The sequence below is a fragment of the Neofelis nebulosa genome, chromosome X (genome assembly GCF_028018385.1).
Source record: "Neofelis nebulosa isolate mNeoNeb1 chromosome X, mNeoNeb1.pri, whole genome shotgun sequence".
NCBI classification, from domain to species: Eukaryota; Metazoa; Chordata; class Mammalia; order Carnivora; family Felidae; genus Neofelis; species Neofelis nebulosa.
Window position 1 is genome coordinate 46475558 of NC_080800.1, and position 16993 is coordinate 46492550.

The 16993-nt window shown below is 38.6% G+C and overlaps 1 protein-coding gene across 2 annotated transcripts; it reads right to left on the reverse strand.

Moving 5' to 3' along the window:
• Window positions 1-10666: 10666 nt before the first annotated feature.
• On the reverse strand, window positions 10667-16375 carry LOC131502445 (P antigen family member 3-like). 2 transcript variants are annotated; one of them, XM_058713197.1, is made up of 6 exons: window positions 16253-16343; window positions 15296-15384; window positions 15093-15184; window positions 14120-14228; window positions 12164-12314; window positions 10667-10778 (listed from the first exon to the last, which is right to left on the reverse strand). In XM_058713197.1, exons 3-6 carry the CDS (start codon window positions 15174-15176, stop codon window positions 10775-10777), a joined length of 348 nt encoding a protein of 115 aa, XP_058569180.1. In that variant the 5' UTR covers window positions 15177-15184; window positions 15296-15384; window positions 16253-16343; the 3' UTR covers window positions 10667-10774. The 2 variants fall into 2 exon arrangements, with proteins under 2 accessions (XP_058569180.1, XP_058569179.1); XM_058713196.1 differs by lacking the exon at window positions 15296-15384 and having other exon boundaries at window positions 16253-16375.
• Window positions 16376-16993: the final 618 nt, after the last annotated feature.

The following is a 16993-nucleotide window of genomic DNA, read 5'->3' on the forward strand; positions in this document are numbered from 1 at the left end:
ACTCCAGGCATTTTTCAAACTGCTGCTTCTATGCTGTCTCTCTGGGGGCTGTTTGTTATGCTGTCTTTTTAAGAGCAGGGATTCAGTAAATTATCAACCTTAGGCTCTCCAGAGCAGAGCCTGTTGATTTTAAATGCCAGATGTTAAGCTCCACTGATGGTAAGAACTCAGGAAATTAAGCCCCAGTGATTTTCAAAGCCAAATGTCATGAGGATTCATCTTCGCAGTGTGGATCCCCCATGTCTGCGATATCTAGTGTGAGGTTTGCTCCTCTCCCTTCTCCAGGCCTCCAGCGTCCCTCCCTCTGGCAGTCTTGGTGGGTCATTTTGTCTCCCAGCCATGTCTCTTCCCTTCCTACCCATTTCAATGTGGCTTGTTCTCTACATTTAGCTGTTGAGAGTCTGAGCTGCCACTCCTCAGGTCGTTTTCTGGGCTATTCACACTGGTTTGGGTGTTATCTAGGTGTATCCATGGCATGAGGTGAACTTAGGATCCTCCTACTTGCCATCTTCCCTGAGAGTCCCCATTGGTATTTTGATACGGATTGCACTGAATGTATAGATGGCTTTAAGTAGTAAGAACACTTTAACAATATTTACTGTTCTAATCAATGAACATGAGATGTAGAATAAAAGCCTCAAATAAACCACCTAACTTTGCATTTCAAGGAACTAGAAAAAAACAAAATAAACTAAGCTGAAAGAGGAAGGAAGAACATAGTTATAGGGCAGAATAAATGGGGGCGGGGGGAAAGCCAAAAACTAATTGAAAATATCTTAGAGTGGATTTTTTAAAAGAGATAAACATTGATAAAACTTTAGCTAGACTAAGAGAAAAAGAAAGGGGAGTGAAAGAAATTCAGAGTCCAAAGAAGACACATTGTCGTGGATGCCACTGAAATGAAAAAATTCATAAGAGAATACTATGAACATTTATACTCCAACAAAGGGTATAACTTAACATAAATGGGTAAGTTACTCAAAACCTACATTCTACCAAGACTGACTCATGAAGAAATAGCAATAGAAATTATGAATATACCGATAAATGAGTTAGGAGGTGGAATTAAATATCATAAACCTCCCAAAAAGAAAACTCTATGACCAGATGACTTCACTGGTGAATTCTACCAAATATTTAAAAGATAGTTAATACCAACCCTTCTCAAAGTCTGCCCAAAAATTTGAAGAGAAGAGTAGCTTTCCAAGCTCATTCTACATGGCCAGCATTGTCCTGATACCAAAACCAGATAAAGTCACTATAAGAAAACTGTAGACTAATATCTCTGATGAATATAAACATAAAAAATTTCAACAAAATATTATCAGACCGAATTCAAAAACACATTAAAATGATTATACATCAGGACCCAGTGGCATTTATTCCTAGGATGCCAGAATGGTTAAATATATGCAAATGAATACATGTAATATATTGCATTAACAGAATGAAAGATAAAAATCATGAGATCATTGCAATAAATACAGAAGAAGCATTTAACAAAATTCAACACCCTCTCATGATAAAAGCTTCCAATGCACTGAGCATAAAATGAAAAACAAAAAACAAAAAACAAAAAACCCCTCAATGTAATCAAGGCCCAGTACAACAAACCCACAGCTGACATTACCCTCAATGGAGAAAGTTTGAAAGCTTTTTCTCTCAGAAACAAGACAAGGATGCCCACTCTTAGGCAAGACAAAGGGGAAAAAAAGCATCAAAATCAGAAAAGAAGAAGTAACATTGTCACTTTGGGAGATGCTATGATTTTGTATATAGAAAACCTTAAAGATTCATTTAAAAAACTGTTGGAACTAATCAAAAATTTCGATACAGTTGTAGGACATAAAATAAACATAAATGAATCAATTTCATCTTTATACACTAATTATGAAACGTTTGATGAGAAAATGAAGGAAACTGGCCCATTCTTAATATGCTCAGAAATAATAAAATACTTTGGAATAGATTTAACCAAGGAGTTAAAAGATGGTGTAGTGGAAACCATAAAGTATTGATCAAAGAAATTAAAAGGACAAATGTGTTGACCCTGAATAAGATTTTCTCTTATTCTTAGTTATTTTTTTAATGAAATGACGATAACTGAGCATATAGATTTTTTTTTTAATGAAAAGGGGCCATTCTGATTACAGTTGATTCTTGGGCAACACAGGTTTGAACTATACAGGTCCACTTATATTCAGACTTAGTTTTTAATAAATACAGTGCAGTGCTCGAAATGTATTTTTCTTCCTCATGATCTTTTTAGTAACATTTTCTTTTCTCTAGCTTACTTTTTTGTAAAAGTACATATATAATACATACAAATAAAATGTACATAAAAACAAAGACATACAAACAAAATATGTGTTAGTCGACTGTTCATCAGTAAGGGCTCTCATCAAAAATAGCCTATTAGTAGTTGGGGTGCCTGTGTGGCTCAGTCAGTTAAGCGTCCAACTCGATGTTAGCTCAGGTCATGATGTCAGGGTTTGTGAGTTCAAGCCCCACAACCGGCTCTGTGGTAACAGTGCGAAGCCTGCTTGGGTTTCGGTCTCCCTCCCCTCTCTCTCTGCCCCTCCTCCGCTTGTTCTCTATCTCTCTCCCAAAACAAATTGAAAAAAAAAAGAAAGAAAAGAAAAGAAAAGAAAAGAAAAGAAAAGAAAAGAAAAGAAAAGAAAAGAAAAGAAAAGAAAAGTAGCCTACCCACTTTTGGGGAGTCAAAAGTTATTCACGGATTTTTGTCTGTGTGGGGCAGCAAGGGGCAGTGTCAGCACCCTTAAACCCTGTGTTGTTCAATGGTCAACTGTATTTAGTTTTTTTTTTAATGTTTATTTATTTTGAGAGAGGGAAAGAGAGTGAGCAGGGGAGGGGCAGAGAGAGAGGGAGAGAGAGAATTCCAACAGTGCAGAGCCCAATGCGGGGCTATGAGATCATGACCTGGGCCAAAACCAAGAGTTGAACGCTTAACTGACTGAGCCACCCAGGCACCCCTGTATTTGGTTTTTAAGTGTGATACAAATCTACTTATTTTAGTTTTAAGTGTGAGGCATAGATGTCACCCAGCCTTCTATCAGCAGGATCATGTATGCAGACACAGGGATCCGTGGATGTGGGAATCCAGGGGACCTCTTTCACTCTGACAGTGAGTCTTCTCTCCTGGTTTTCCTCCTGTTTCCTGGCCACCCAGGAAACTGTTCTTTCTGGGTCCTTTTCCTGTGTTTCTCCTTTGCATGTTACCCCACTTCTCTCTGTTTGTCTGCCCCACCTATGTTATATCCCTTGTAGCAAGCACTGCACATTGCTGGTTCTTTTAATTTCCAGCATCACAGATATTTCCTGAACCATGTTAGGAATCAATCCGTGTGTACTGAATTAGTTAATATTTTGTAACGATCCTGACAGTAAAAGCACCTGGTCTATATAGGAGTCAATATTACACAACTTATACTTGTAAGAACCATACATATGGCCCTTTGTTTGGAGGCAGGGACTGTGTGGGACCGTCTCTGCCTTTGTGCCCTGACAACTTTGCATGTCCTTACTTGGGCCATGTAGGCAAAGCTAGACTGCAGGAACCTGAGTTTTGGCAGAACACCATGTGAATCCTCTTGGAGCAAGGGGAGCTAAGCAGTCTAATGAGAAACCGCCACCAGGTAGTTTCACACCTGACTACCTATCTAGCCGGAGGCTGACACAAGTCATTATTCACCCATCCCTGGCTTCAGTCGAGTTTAGGCTTCTGAAAGTACATCTGTGGGCTACAAAGATACTCACTGCATTAGGGTACTGCTGTGAGCTTCTCACCAGCAGAGAGACCCAAGACCTATGGTGTCTGTCACTGAACAACTCTCATTCAGTGTCTATTCCTGGGGGGCTAGGGATGCAGGGTACTGACACTAAGGCAATCTTGCTTTCGCTGTGTCTGTAAGTAATAAACTGTCTGAAACCATTGGTCTCACTGTCATCTTACCAACCCAAGTCTGTGGGACTGTAAAAAGCCAACATAACAGCTGTTGTAGTTAACCATGTGGTCCTGGTAGCATCTGCTGGGCTACTTAAGGATGACCTGACCACATGACAGATAGACTCTGGTTTTGAGTTGTGTGGGTTGCCTGATCAAATATTGACTTATTTTATTTTTGGCATCACACATAAGAAGGAATGCATTTTTTAGCACATGCCATTACTTAGATCAGCCTTGTCTGACCTCAGTTATTTACAAACACACTTTAGATTGGATGCCACGTCTGACATCGTTGTCGTTGCTATTTCATCACTATATTTATTTAAATTAAATAACCTTGTGAAAAGCAGTATGGATGTTCCTTAAAAAATTAAAAATAGAAAAACCATATGATCCAATACTTCTAGTACTGGGTATTTACCCAACTATCATAAAAACACTCATTTTTGCATAGTTTATTGCATAATTTAGAATAACCAAGATATGTAAGCAACCTAAGTGTCCATAGATGTGGTACACAGTCACATGCGCGCACGCACGCGCGCACACACACACACACACACACACTGGGATATGATGCGGCCATAAAAAAGAAACAGATCTTGTCATTTGTGACAATATGGATGGAGCTAGAGATGTAGAGAGTATTAGGCTAAGTGAAATAAGTCAAATACCATTTGAGTTCACTTATATGTGTGGAATCTAAAAAAACCTACAAATCAATAAACAAACAAAAACCATAATTATACCTATAAATACAGAGAACAAAGTGATGGTTGCCAGAGAGAAGGGGTATAATGGGAGGGGCAAAATGGGTGAAATGATGTGGGAAAACAGGCTTTCAGTTATGGAATGAATAAGCCACGAGAATAAACAGCACAGCATAAAGAATGCAGTCAACGATGTGGTAATAGCACTGTATGGTGACAGATGGTAGCTACCCTTGTGGTGAGCATAGCATAAGATATAGAGAAGTTGAATCATTATGTTGCACACCTGAAGGTAATGTAACATTGTGTTAGCTATACTCAAATAATAAAAAAAGTAATTAAAACAAGCAAATCAAATAAGTTTCTAGCTCAAATCATTTAAAAAGTTAGCTTTGTATCCCTACTTGAAATTCAAAATATGTGTCTCTTACTAGAGATATAATTGTAATGGTAAATAACATAAAAACTATTTGAAAGTTTAAATGAAAGGAATATAATAAGCCACAGCCATTTACAATATAATGCCTATTTCATATATGTTATCTCATTGATTCCTCATAGCAATCATTTAGTGTAAGTATTGTGATTTCTACTTTAGATATGAGGAAATGGTCCCAATGGATGTAAATACTTTTCCCACCATCACACAGTGTGTGTTAGAGGCAGGACTGAACTCCATTGCTATTTTCATGCCTTAGCCTATAGGGAGACAGTAGGCAGTCCCCCTGGTTCCTTTTTCTTTCCTTTTACCTGTGCCCTAGTATATTCATCCAGCTCCACAACATAGAGAACTCCCACATATTTTGTGGCAAAGCAGAACACCCCAACTTAAGTCTCACTTTTAATTTGAACCTTAGACTATCAGTCTTTTTCACCAGGAAATATTTTAAAACTCTGTGAGTACACAATTGTTGCTTGTAATCTACTGCCATTCCGTAAGGATGGTGAATTCTGAGTATATCCCTTAGTTGCAGAAATATTTTTTGGATGTGAGGTTGCAAATAGGAGCTCACAGATGTAACTCTTGCATTGTGTACAGTAATAGGGGTGTAAGGTACAGCCAGGCTTCTGTATCGTTAGGGTGATAGAGATGTATGTAGAGGGAAACAGGGATTTGTGGCTTCTCTGATCATGCCATTGTTTATTTTTGGAATTTTACTACAGTTACTAATTTTACTTTTTTAACTTTTTAAATTCCAAATAGTTAACATGCAGTTTACTATTAGTTGTAGGTGTACAATATAGTGATTCAACCCTTCCATACATCAACCAGTGCTCATCACAACAGCACGCCTTTATCCCCATCACCTATTTAACTCACCCCTCAACCTGCCTCCCCTCTGGTAGCCATCAGTTTGCTCTTTGTAGTTAAGTGACTGTTTCCTGGCTTGACTACCTCTATTTTCTCCCTATGATCATGTGTTTTGTTTCTTAAATTCCACAATAGGAGTGAAATCATATGATTTTTGTCTTTCTCTGGCTTATTTTGCTTAGCATAATACTCTCTAGATCCATCCACATCGTTGCAAATGGCAGGGTTTGATTAGTTTTTATGGCTGAGTAATATTGCATTATATATATATTATATTATATTATATTATATTATATTATATATATTATATTATATATATAATATATATATTTATATATGTTTATATAATATATATTTATATATATTTATATATAATATAATATAATTTATATATATATTTATATAATATTTATATGTATAATATTATATATATTATATATTATATATATATTATATGTATATATATTTATATTGTATATATATTATATATATATTGTGTGTATATATGTATATATTATATATATTATAATATAATATATATTATAATTATAATGTATATATAATATAATATATATAATGGAATATATATATTATATATATTATATATATATTCCATTATATATATATATATATAATATATATATATATAATATATATATATATAAAATCTCCTATATATTAAAACAAATTTTTTAAATGTTTGTATTTGAAAGAAAGACAGAGAAAGTGAGAAAGTGGGGGAGGGGCAGAGAGAGCCAGAGACAGAATCTGAAGCAAGATCCAAGCTCTGAGCTGTCAACACGGAGCCCGATGTGGGGATCGAACCCACGAGCTGTGAGATCCTGACCTGAGCTGAAGTTGGACACTTAACCTACTGAGACACCCAGTACCCCTATACTACATCTTTATCCATTCATCATCAGTTGATGGACACTTGGGCTGTTGCCATTGCTTGGGTATTGCAAATAATGCTGCTATAAACATCGGGGTGCATGTATCCCTTTGAAGTGGTATTTTTGTATTCTTTCGGTAAATACCTAGTAGTACAACTGCTGGACAATAAGGTAGTTCTACTTTTCACTTTTTGAGGGGCCTCTGTAGTGTTCTCCAGAGTAGCTGCACCAGTTTGCATTCCTACCAAGAGTGCAAGAGGGTTTCCCTTTCTCCACATCCTTGCCAACACCCGTTGCTGCTTCTGCTGCAGTAGACATGATACTCTTGTTTAAACCCCACCCCCCCCAAAGCGACTTCACCAAAAGGTTGCTACAACTGATACATGAATTTAATAAAGTCACAGGATGCAAAAATCAACATACAGAAATCTGTTGCATTTCTATGCAGCAATAGGGAAGCAGCAGAATGGGAAATTAAGGAATCAATCCCATTTACAATTGCACTAAAAACAATCAGATACCTAGGAATAAACCTAACCAGAGAGGTGAAATACTTGTAGTACTCTGAAGACTCTAAAACACTGATGAAAGACATTGAAGATGACACAAAGAAATGGAAAGACATTCCACGCTCGTGGGTTGGAAGAACAAATATTGATAAACTGTCAAAACTACACAAAGCGATCTACACATTTAATGCAATCCCTATCAACATACTGCCAGCATTTGTCACAGACCTAAAACTGATAGGGAGCCACAAAAGACCCAGAATAGCCAGAGCAACCTTGAAAAGGCAAAGCAAACCCGGAGGCACCACTATTTGGGACATAAAATTGTATTACAAAGCTGTAGTGATCAAAACAGTATGGTACTGCTACCAAAATAGACACATAGATCAATGGAATGGAATAAAATACCCACAAAGGAACCCACAAATATATGGTCAATTCATTTTTGATAAAGCAGGAAAGAATATCCATGAGGAAAAAGGCTCCTTAACAAATGGTTAGGAAAGCTGGACAACAGCATGCAGAAGAATGAAACTGGACCAGTTTCTTACACCATACCCAAAAATGAAATACAAACTCTCTGTCTGAGGCAAACCAGAGGGACTCTTAAATACAGAAAACAAACAGGGTTGCTGGAGGGGTGGGTGGGTGGGAGGATGGGTTAAATGGGTGATGGGCATTAAGGAGGGCACTTCTCAGGATGAGCACTGGCTGTCACATGGGGGAGATGAATCACTGGGTTCTACTCCTGAAGCCAAGACTATACTGTATGTTATGTAGCTTGTATTTAAATAAATTAAAAAATAAAAATTAGTTCAAAATGGATCAAATGCCTAAATGTGCGACCCAAAACCATCAAAATCCTAGAGGAGAACACAGGCAGTAACCTCTTTGACATCCGCGGTAGCAACTTCTTTCTAGATATGTCTCCTGAGGCAAGGGAAACAAAAGCAAAAATAAACCACTGGGACTTCATCAAAATAAACACCTTCTGCACAGGGAAGGAAACCATTAACCAAACTAAAAGGCAACCTACAGAATGGGAGAAGATATTTGCAAATGACATTTCTGATAATGGGTTAGTATCCAAAATATAGAAAGAATTTATAAAACTCAACACCCAAAAAAACATATAACCCAATTTAAAACATGGGCAGAAGACATGAATAGACACTTTTGTAAAGAAGACCTCCAAATTGCCAACAGACACACGAAAAGACGCTCAACATCACTCTTCAAATACAAGTCTATACAAATACAAAATACAAAACTATAATGAGATATCACCGCACACCTGTAAGAATGGCTAATATCCCTGCCGTTAAATAACTTTTGAAGAAAGAAGTTTTGCAAGAGATCTGTGTTTTTTTGCCATGGGGCCTGTGACATCATTCTTTGTCTTTGGATAAACTGTTCCAAATAGCTTTGGTGTTGTAGTTATTATATTATAGCACAGTAAAATAAGTCTGCTATTATTTTAAAATTTTAATTTTTTTTTTGTATCAATGAAATCATCTGGAAAACCATGTGAAGTCTGTGTGCCACATTTTGTGAAACCTTGCCTTCAAAAGGACAAAGCCCTTCATGTCAGACATTATAAAATTACTCTAAGTTTTTATGAAAACGTCAGATTGCCAGTATCGTCATCATGTACACCATCAGTTTTCCTGGCCAACATTTCCAGATGTATTTACTTTGAGGATGACCAAGGGCTTCTTAGAACTGAATCCCGAAATCTACTGCTTATTAGAGTCAAAAGTAAGTTGTGGGTACACTCTGACACACCTTTTTGTGAAGATTAAATGAAGTTATACATGTATGGAACCTAGGAGAAAGAAGACACTGACATATAGTATACATGCTATCAATAGAGGAGTTTTTATACTAACTCATTCTTTAAAAAACTCAATAAATGGATCTCTTGTCCTAAGCGCGCACAATCAGTGGAGGGCCAGCTATTCACAATTATAGAGCACAGATCAAAATTATCTAGTTATAACAGAGCCATGACTTTTAACTTTCTGGGAATAGAAGATTAAGAACAGCGTAGAAACTGGAGGAGGTAGCTTTCAGAGTGATGGCATCATTAGAGGCATCTTGCAGGGAAGATGGGCACCTCACCAAATTTGAAATGATGCGGATCTGGAGGTTCCCCGCCATTTAGGTAGGGTCCAATTTCCAAGAAAGATGCAATCCAGAGACAGCTGAACATGGGAAACTCTAGTCCAACATTACTCATAGCCTTTCAGGTTCTTCAGATCCAGAGGATAGAAAAAGAGGTCTTACATGCCAATAAATTTTATGAAGCCAGTATATCCATGATACTAAAATCCAAGAGTGTATACGAAATAAAAGTAGATGCTAATGTCACTCATGAAGATATTAATACAAATTCTAACCTAATTAATATGATGTAGGTTATTCAGAAAGATCATAGATCATGAACATTCCCTCCCAGTAGCATATGGTTGACTTAAACATAGGAAAACATTAGGGCGCCTAAGTGGTTCAGTCGGTTAAGCGCCAGACTTCAACTCAGGTCATGGTCTCACGGTTTGTGGGTTTGAACCCCACGTCAGACTCTGTGCTGACAGCTCAGAGCCTGGAGCCTGCTCCAGATTCTGTGTCTCACTGTGTCCCTGCAACTTCTTGGCCGACGCTCTGTCTGTCTGTCTCTCTCTCAAAACTAAATAAACATTAAAAAAAATTAAACATACGAAAATATGTACGAAATTCATTACGTTAACAGATTAATGGAAGAAAACTGCTACAACCATCTCAATAAACGTTCTACAAGTGCTTGATGAAAGTCAACATATATTCAATAGAAATGTTGTTAGGAAACTAACCTAAGAATGGAACTTCTTTTATGTCACAGTAAATATAGTCAAATGCTAAAAATTTTCTAATTCCTACCAGAAATAAGACAAGGATGTCCATTATTTACCAATACTTCCCAACACTGTACTGGGTGGGTCTGTCCAATATTGTGAAATGAGAAAACAAAGAGTGGGGGGTAATGTTTAAAACAGCAGACACAAACTGTTAGTATTCAAAGATGATAGAATTGTGTATGTGGAAGCTCATAATGGATGTTGACATACACCTCTGGCATTAAATCCTATGTAGCAAGGCTTCTGGAGAGAGTATTGATGTACAGATATATCTGCACTTACCAGCTCAATCAGAATACAAAATTTCAAAAAATGACACAATTTTCAATAGCATCTAATACTTAGAGTAAGTTTAACACAGGTTTGAAAAGAGTCTTTGGAGAAAGTTGTAAGATTTTATTGAGGGATTTTTAACAGTGAAGTGTCCTTCCTACATGAGAGCAGTTTGCATGGTTTCAGCTTCTTCTTGCTTACACTTTCGGTTGTCCTTCACCTGTAAGACAGACACAGAGTTGGAAACATTACTCAGCAGAATTTATTTACATTAAATTAATGATATACAGAGGACACTATAGTTTTTATTTTATAAGATAGAATTCCAAGCGTATGCTTTACCAACATTTTTGGAACACACCACACTTTCTGTAGGTACAAGAAAAGAAAAAAAACACTTCAGGTTCAGAACAGATAAAATGAAATAAACCTATTAAAAGGTAGTTTCATTTTTTTATCTTTGTGTTTAGATTCAAGTTAGTTAACATCTAGTGTCGCACTGGTTTCAGGAGTAGAATTTAGGGATTCATCGCTTACATATAACACCCATGCTTGCACCCTACTTGATGTAGGGAGAGTGCAGAAACTAGAAACTAGACTATCTCTTGCCATTTTATCACTCAGTCATTTGAGCCTTCATTGGGGAAAGGTTTCAAAATGCACGTGTTCTGTAAGAGCCACAATAATTTAGAGTCTGACAAAATTTAAGAACAGGTATCCAGGTCTCCATAGAGAAAAACCAACATCAAGCAGTGTGTTTTCTGGTTCTCAGTAGCAATGAAATCTCAACTCAGATGTTAAAATTTGACCAAAGATGTTATCTGATGACAAATAAATCATACAAAATGGAAGATTTTTGTATTCCATGTATATTATCCAATAGGACCACAGAATGCAAAACTCAGCAATAAAAACTGACTGCAATATATCTGGTTTGAAATCACTAAATATATGAGCCAAGATGCATTCAGAAGTGAAGGGATCCTCCCAGAATCACACAGCTTATGTTAGAGCTGGTATTAGAACCTACTTCAGTGCCTCAGCATATTTCATACAAACTGGTATTTACTCCAAATCCATTTTGTGGTTTTTAAAAGAGGAAATTATAGAAGATTCTGAATTTAAGTAGCCATCAGTTAAAGTATTTACAGTGTATTTTATTTATTTTTTAAAGTTTATTTCCTTATTTTGAGAGAGTGAGAGAGAGAGACAGCACAAATGGGAGAGGGACAGAGAGAGAGGAAGAGAGAGAGTCCCAAGCAGGCTCCATGCTGTCCGCACAGAGCCCAACGTGGGGCTCAATCTCACAAACTGTGAGTCCATGACCTGAGCCAAATCAAGAGTCAGATGCTTAACTGACTGAGCCACCCAGGCGCCCCAGTATTTACACTTTATAAAAAAGGAAATGGTTTCATTTTTTATTATTTAAGAAGGCTCTGACCCAATTTAAGTCTACATCTGATAGGGTATAAGTCAGGCAGTCAGGAAATTCGGGTCTGAACTACTTATGAAAGTTACCTTTATGTGTAAACTCTGTCATTAAAGTATCAATAAAGTCATATCTACATAAGTAAAGATATAATATTCAGGAAAATATCTGCATACTTTGCATTCTCAATGGATAACATATCTGCTTCAGGCATCTTCACGGGCTCCAGTGTTGGGACATCCGCCCCCTTCACATCACTGTCATCTTCACTTTTGCCCCCACTCTTTGGCACAGGCAGTTCCTGGATACCAGATTCCAGGTCAGGGCCTTACCAAAAAAAAAAAAAAAAAAAAAAAAAAAAAAAAGATAATCAACTTAAGGAGTAAACATAAAATATAAAGAAAGAAGTGATAATATGTATTCTTGCCATTATATGAAATACAAGCCTGTAGACTTAGGGTAACAAAAAAAGCGATGGAAAGATGGACTTCCCATCTTTGTTTTCCTGTAATATGAAACCTTATTTCAAATAACAATCTAAAGAGAAACCACACTAAATCTACATTTGCATTATATTACCACAGTGTACTAAGAATAGAGAGCATCAGCTAAGAAATCTTAAATGTACACCATGCACAGGATTTTTTTTAAGTTTATTTATTTATTTAGAGAGAGAATGATCAGGGGAGGGGCACACAGAGGGAGAATGAAGAGTATCACAAACAGGCTCTGCACTCCTAAGTGCACAGCTGGATGCGGGGCTCAAGCTCACGAACCCTGATATCATGACCTGAGGCAAAATCTAGAGTGTGACACCTGACTGAGTGAACCACCCAGGCACCCTGCTCCATGGATAGGATTTTAATGAAAATTAAAATTTAATTTCCTGAACAATTAGCTGAGTGCATTTGTGGGCCTATGACAAATCCTACACTAGTGACATACATCTCCTATTGGAGCAACCTGAAAGCTATTTTGTGAAATTTAACTAGTTAGATTTAGGGGCAAAGTCTCTCTCTATAACTTATGATAAATGAATCATGCAGAGAACCAAGTATCAAAAATAACAGCAAAATATTAGTGACTTATAGTCAAACTTCTGTCTTACAGTGAGAATAAAGGGAGCAGGGTGGAAAGAAATTAATGGACTTTGTCATCAGTCCTATCGTAGAAACCTCTCACCAGCGAATTCCTGAAATAATCCATGGCCTGAATGATGTCAATAATTCCATACAAGTATTTGATGAAAATACTTTCTTTGGAAGCTGGTAATTTCCGTTTCATGATCCTTTTAAGATACTTTTGATTTTCCTAATCATAAGTTGTTAAACACCTCCTAAAGCCACTTAAAAATCACACTAATATAGTTTACCTATATGCCAGTCTCCCAAATTATACAGCGTTTCCCAAGTGTACCATATCAAATGATTAAGCAAAGGAAATGGTGGCTGTCATTCCTCGAGCCTTTTTCTGGAGTCTATCTCTTGCTCCACTGAACTTCATTTATTCCTGTGCCTGTACTATGCTATTTTACAGTACAGACACATTTGAGTCTTAATGCATTTTATACAAAAGCACTCACATTTTGGTATAACAACACAGATGGTAGGAAGTACAAAAACCGTGTAATGAAATCTGAGTTATGTCTCCATGTGTCAAGCAGTCTTTGGCAAGCCACAATCCCTGAACCTTAGTTTTCTTATTTATAAAATGAGGCTACCATCCCTATGCAAATCTTCTTTATTCCTGATGTTATAAGATATGCTGACTCGGCACTCTGCACACACTGTTAAAACCAGCTTACACTTTTGATGCAGGGAAGGAAAAGGCCACGCAAAAATGTTCTAAGAAGAACACATTCAACTAGTGAAAAAATGTATACTTTTGTAGTAAACAGTTTCCTCTGATTTAGAACAGACTGCCTGTTCAAGCAGATTAAATCTTGAAGAAAAAGGGGAAATTCGTTAGAGTGAATACAGCTGTAAACTATACTCTATTCACATTTTGAAACAATTTTCAGGAAATGGCTGAGATTCTCTTCTAAGGTTTTGTTTTGTCCTGTTACGTCATAATGCGTGATGCAAAAATATACCCTGTGCCCCCATAAGCATTCTTTTTCCCTTTCCCTTCACCTTCATCCAGAGGTGCTTCTTCAACTGCTTTCTCTCGCTCCGGCATAATATCCTGACACTCAGTGGGTGCCTCCCTTTGTTGAGGCTGCTCATCACTGGGCTGCTGGGCCTAGGGTGTGCGTGTGTGTGTGAACAAAAAGTTGCATTAATGCATGCCAATAATATAAACCTATGTTACGCATTTTATATCAAATAATAAATAAGTATAAAAACACTTATAAAATATAGTTCTATATTGTATTCCTAAAAGTTATATGGCCATTTATATACACATACATATAATGGAATATTAGTCATCAAAAGGTATTAAAATCTTGCCATTTGCAACAATGTGGATGGGGCTAGAATGTATTATGCTAAGTGAAAGAAGTCAATCAGAGAAAAACAAGTACCCTATGATTTCACTCATATGTGGAATTTAATAATAAAACAGAGGAACATATGGGGAGGGAAGTAACAATAAAGGAGAGGGGGAAACAAATCACAAGAGACTCTTAAGGATAGAGAACAAAGTGAGGCTTGATGGAGGTAGGTGGGGGTGGAGGATGGCACAGATGGGTGACAGGTGATAAGGAGGGCACTTGTGATGAGCGCTGGGTGTTGTACGTAAGTGATGAATCACTGAAGTCTACTCCTGAAGCCAATATTGCACTGTACGCTAAGTAAAATTTAAATTAAAAAAGAGTTACTCTTCCCACAGAGTGGCTACCCGGAAGAGGTACCCACAAGCACTCTGGAGGCTATTTTAAACTATGCTGGGATGGATACGTACAACTTGTTGTTAGTAAGCATGACAAAGGAGTCATAGGGTATATTTACCCAGGGAACACAAGTATGGAATCCTTCTGGTTCAATGTTTCCTGCCCCTTCCCAGCAAAGAAACTTTTATCACTGTATCTGTACGTTGGTAGGTCAACAAAATTTTCAGAGAAATAAACTGATGGTATAGAACATCAATTGCTGAAGTACTCACAGCCACAGGTGCAGCTGGCTGGTTAGCCTTGCCATCATCCTTTCTTTGTTTAGATTTAGACCTTGTTCTCACACGCCCACTCATTTTTCACCCTGAAAGTAGAATATCAGTATTTGGAAAATGTATTCTAAAGGCTAGGTACACCACCTCCAAGGCGTAACATTTTAATTTTTTTTTACTTTGAAAATACTTTCAAAATCAACCTTGCGTAAGGATAGTGTACATGCTGTGGTCACACCAAATAAACGGGCTGCAAGATCATTCACATCGGCCAAACTGGCAGTCAAATCACCTTAAGGACAGGAGAAAACGCGAGGCTTAGTTTCACAGCTAGATTCCCCATCATAAAGGCATGTGAGAAAACAATGCTGGATATTTAAACCTGAGTCGCTACTGTTTCCACATTCCCAGTTACTGGGCCCATTTTGCCTCTTAAATAAGGTTTCCTTGGAACACAGAGAAGTCTTAATCGTTTGCGTACTGCCTATGGCTGTCTTCCCACCACCAGGGCTCAAGGTGTCTAGTTTCGATACTGACCAGTGAGCCGGCTCCTCCCTTGACACCCTGCACAGTGCGATACAAATCTCCGGGACGCAGCTCCAACCCCACACCGTTCCCCGTTTCCAGCCCCACACACCGTTTTTTGTTTTTTGTTTTAAGTAGACTTCACGGCCATCCTGGAGCCCAGGTGGGGCTCGAACTCACCACCCTGAGATCTAGACCTGACCTGAGATCCAGCGTCAGCCACTTAACCTACTGACCGCTCCCCACCCCCGCCCACAGGCACCCGTTCCAGACCTGTTCTGTACCGCCTGGCCCGCCTCCCACCCAGGGTCCCACTGAGGACTCTGGCTTCAGTGCTCCGCCGGCAGTTCCAGGTGCTTGCAGGACTCAGATACCTCAAAGAACGCCCCCAAGACCCACCCTGTCTTCACCTCCCCCGTCCTCGGCCGCCAGCTGTCCTCACTTGTCCCCGTGCCACCGCCACGAGGACGAGGGCCATGGCGGCCGCGACGCCTGTGAGGAGAAGAACGCTAACTCCTAGCAACTTCCTCCTCCGAGGCCACAGATCTACCGTCCCGACCCGCCCGAGGCCCACTGGCACTCTCCTCACAGTCACTCACACTTAAAGTCCTGGAAGGACTGATTTGTGGACCTACCGGTTGAGGGCAGGCAGCCAGAAAGATCACGACACCGCCCACACCACCGCTTCTTCCTCAGCTCTGCTCACAGGACGCGTGGGCAGCAGGGCGCGTGCTCAGCAACGGTCTTTCTTAACAATGGGCATGCGCAGGAAAGGCCTGGTGCAACGTGTGTGCGTACTGACGTGGATATGTGCGTACTGACTGGGTGTATGCGTACTGACGTGGGTGTATGCAATGTTCGTGGACTTCTTCCCACGCCTGCAGCCAAGGCGTGGGAAGGCAGTGTCCGCAGAGTTCCCGACATGGTGCTTGAAGAGTGGCCTTTTTCCTCCTGCCCGAGCTCTCTTTTGCAACCAGATACTTTGGGGACAGACAGTTACAAGTCACCGTTAGTGCTGAATGTTTCTCAGAAAGATATCTGTAACAAAAATAGATACTAAGTACTTTAATACTATTTTTATACATGCTTTGATCAATCATTCCCTTCCATGCTTCTGGGTTTGCTGTCATACTTGAGTGAATTTGCTCTCCTCTGTATAATAAATACATTAACAACTGTTTTCTTTACCTTTTTTGCTTGTGTTACTGCACATTTAAACCTGTGGTTTGGTAACTGATTTCTCTAAGTACCTGTGGTCCTTCAATCAGTGCACATTTCAGAAGTTTCTATCCATATTGGTCCTGGGGTTTAAGCTCAGTCCACTGGTTCGTTACGTTCAGTAATGGTGACTATGCTTGTCATGTACTGTGCTTTCC

What these genes read in the sequence shown, in the direction of transcription:
- LOC131502445 (XM_058713196.1), bottom strand. Translation starts at nt 15,176, where the DNA reads ATGAGTGGGCGTGTGAGAACAAGGTCTAAATCTAAACAAAGAAAGGAT. An exon ending in AGCCAGCTGCACCTGTGGCT is followed by an intron (nt 14,229 to 15,092) that starts GTGAGTACTTCA and finishes CGCACACCCTAG; the next exon opens with GCCCAGCAGCCCAGTGATGA. An exon ending in AGAAGCACCTCTGGATGAAG is followed by an intron (nt 12,315 to 14,119) that starts GTGAAGGGAAAG and finishes TTTTTTGGTAAG; the next exon opens with GCCCTGACCTGGAATCTGGT.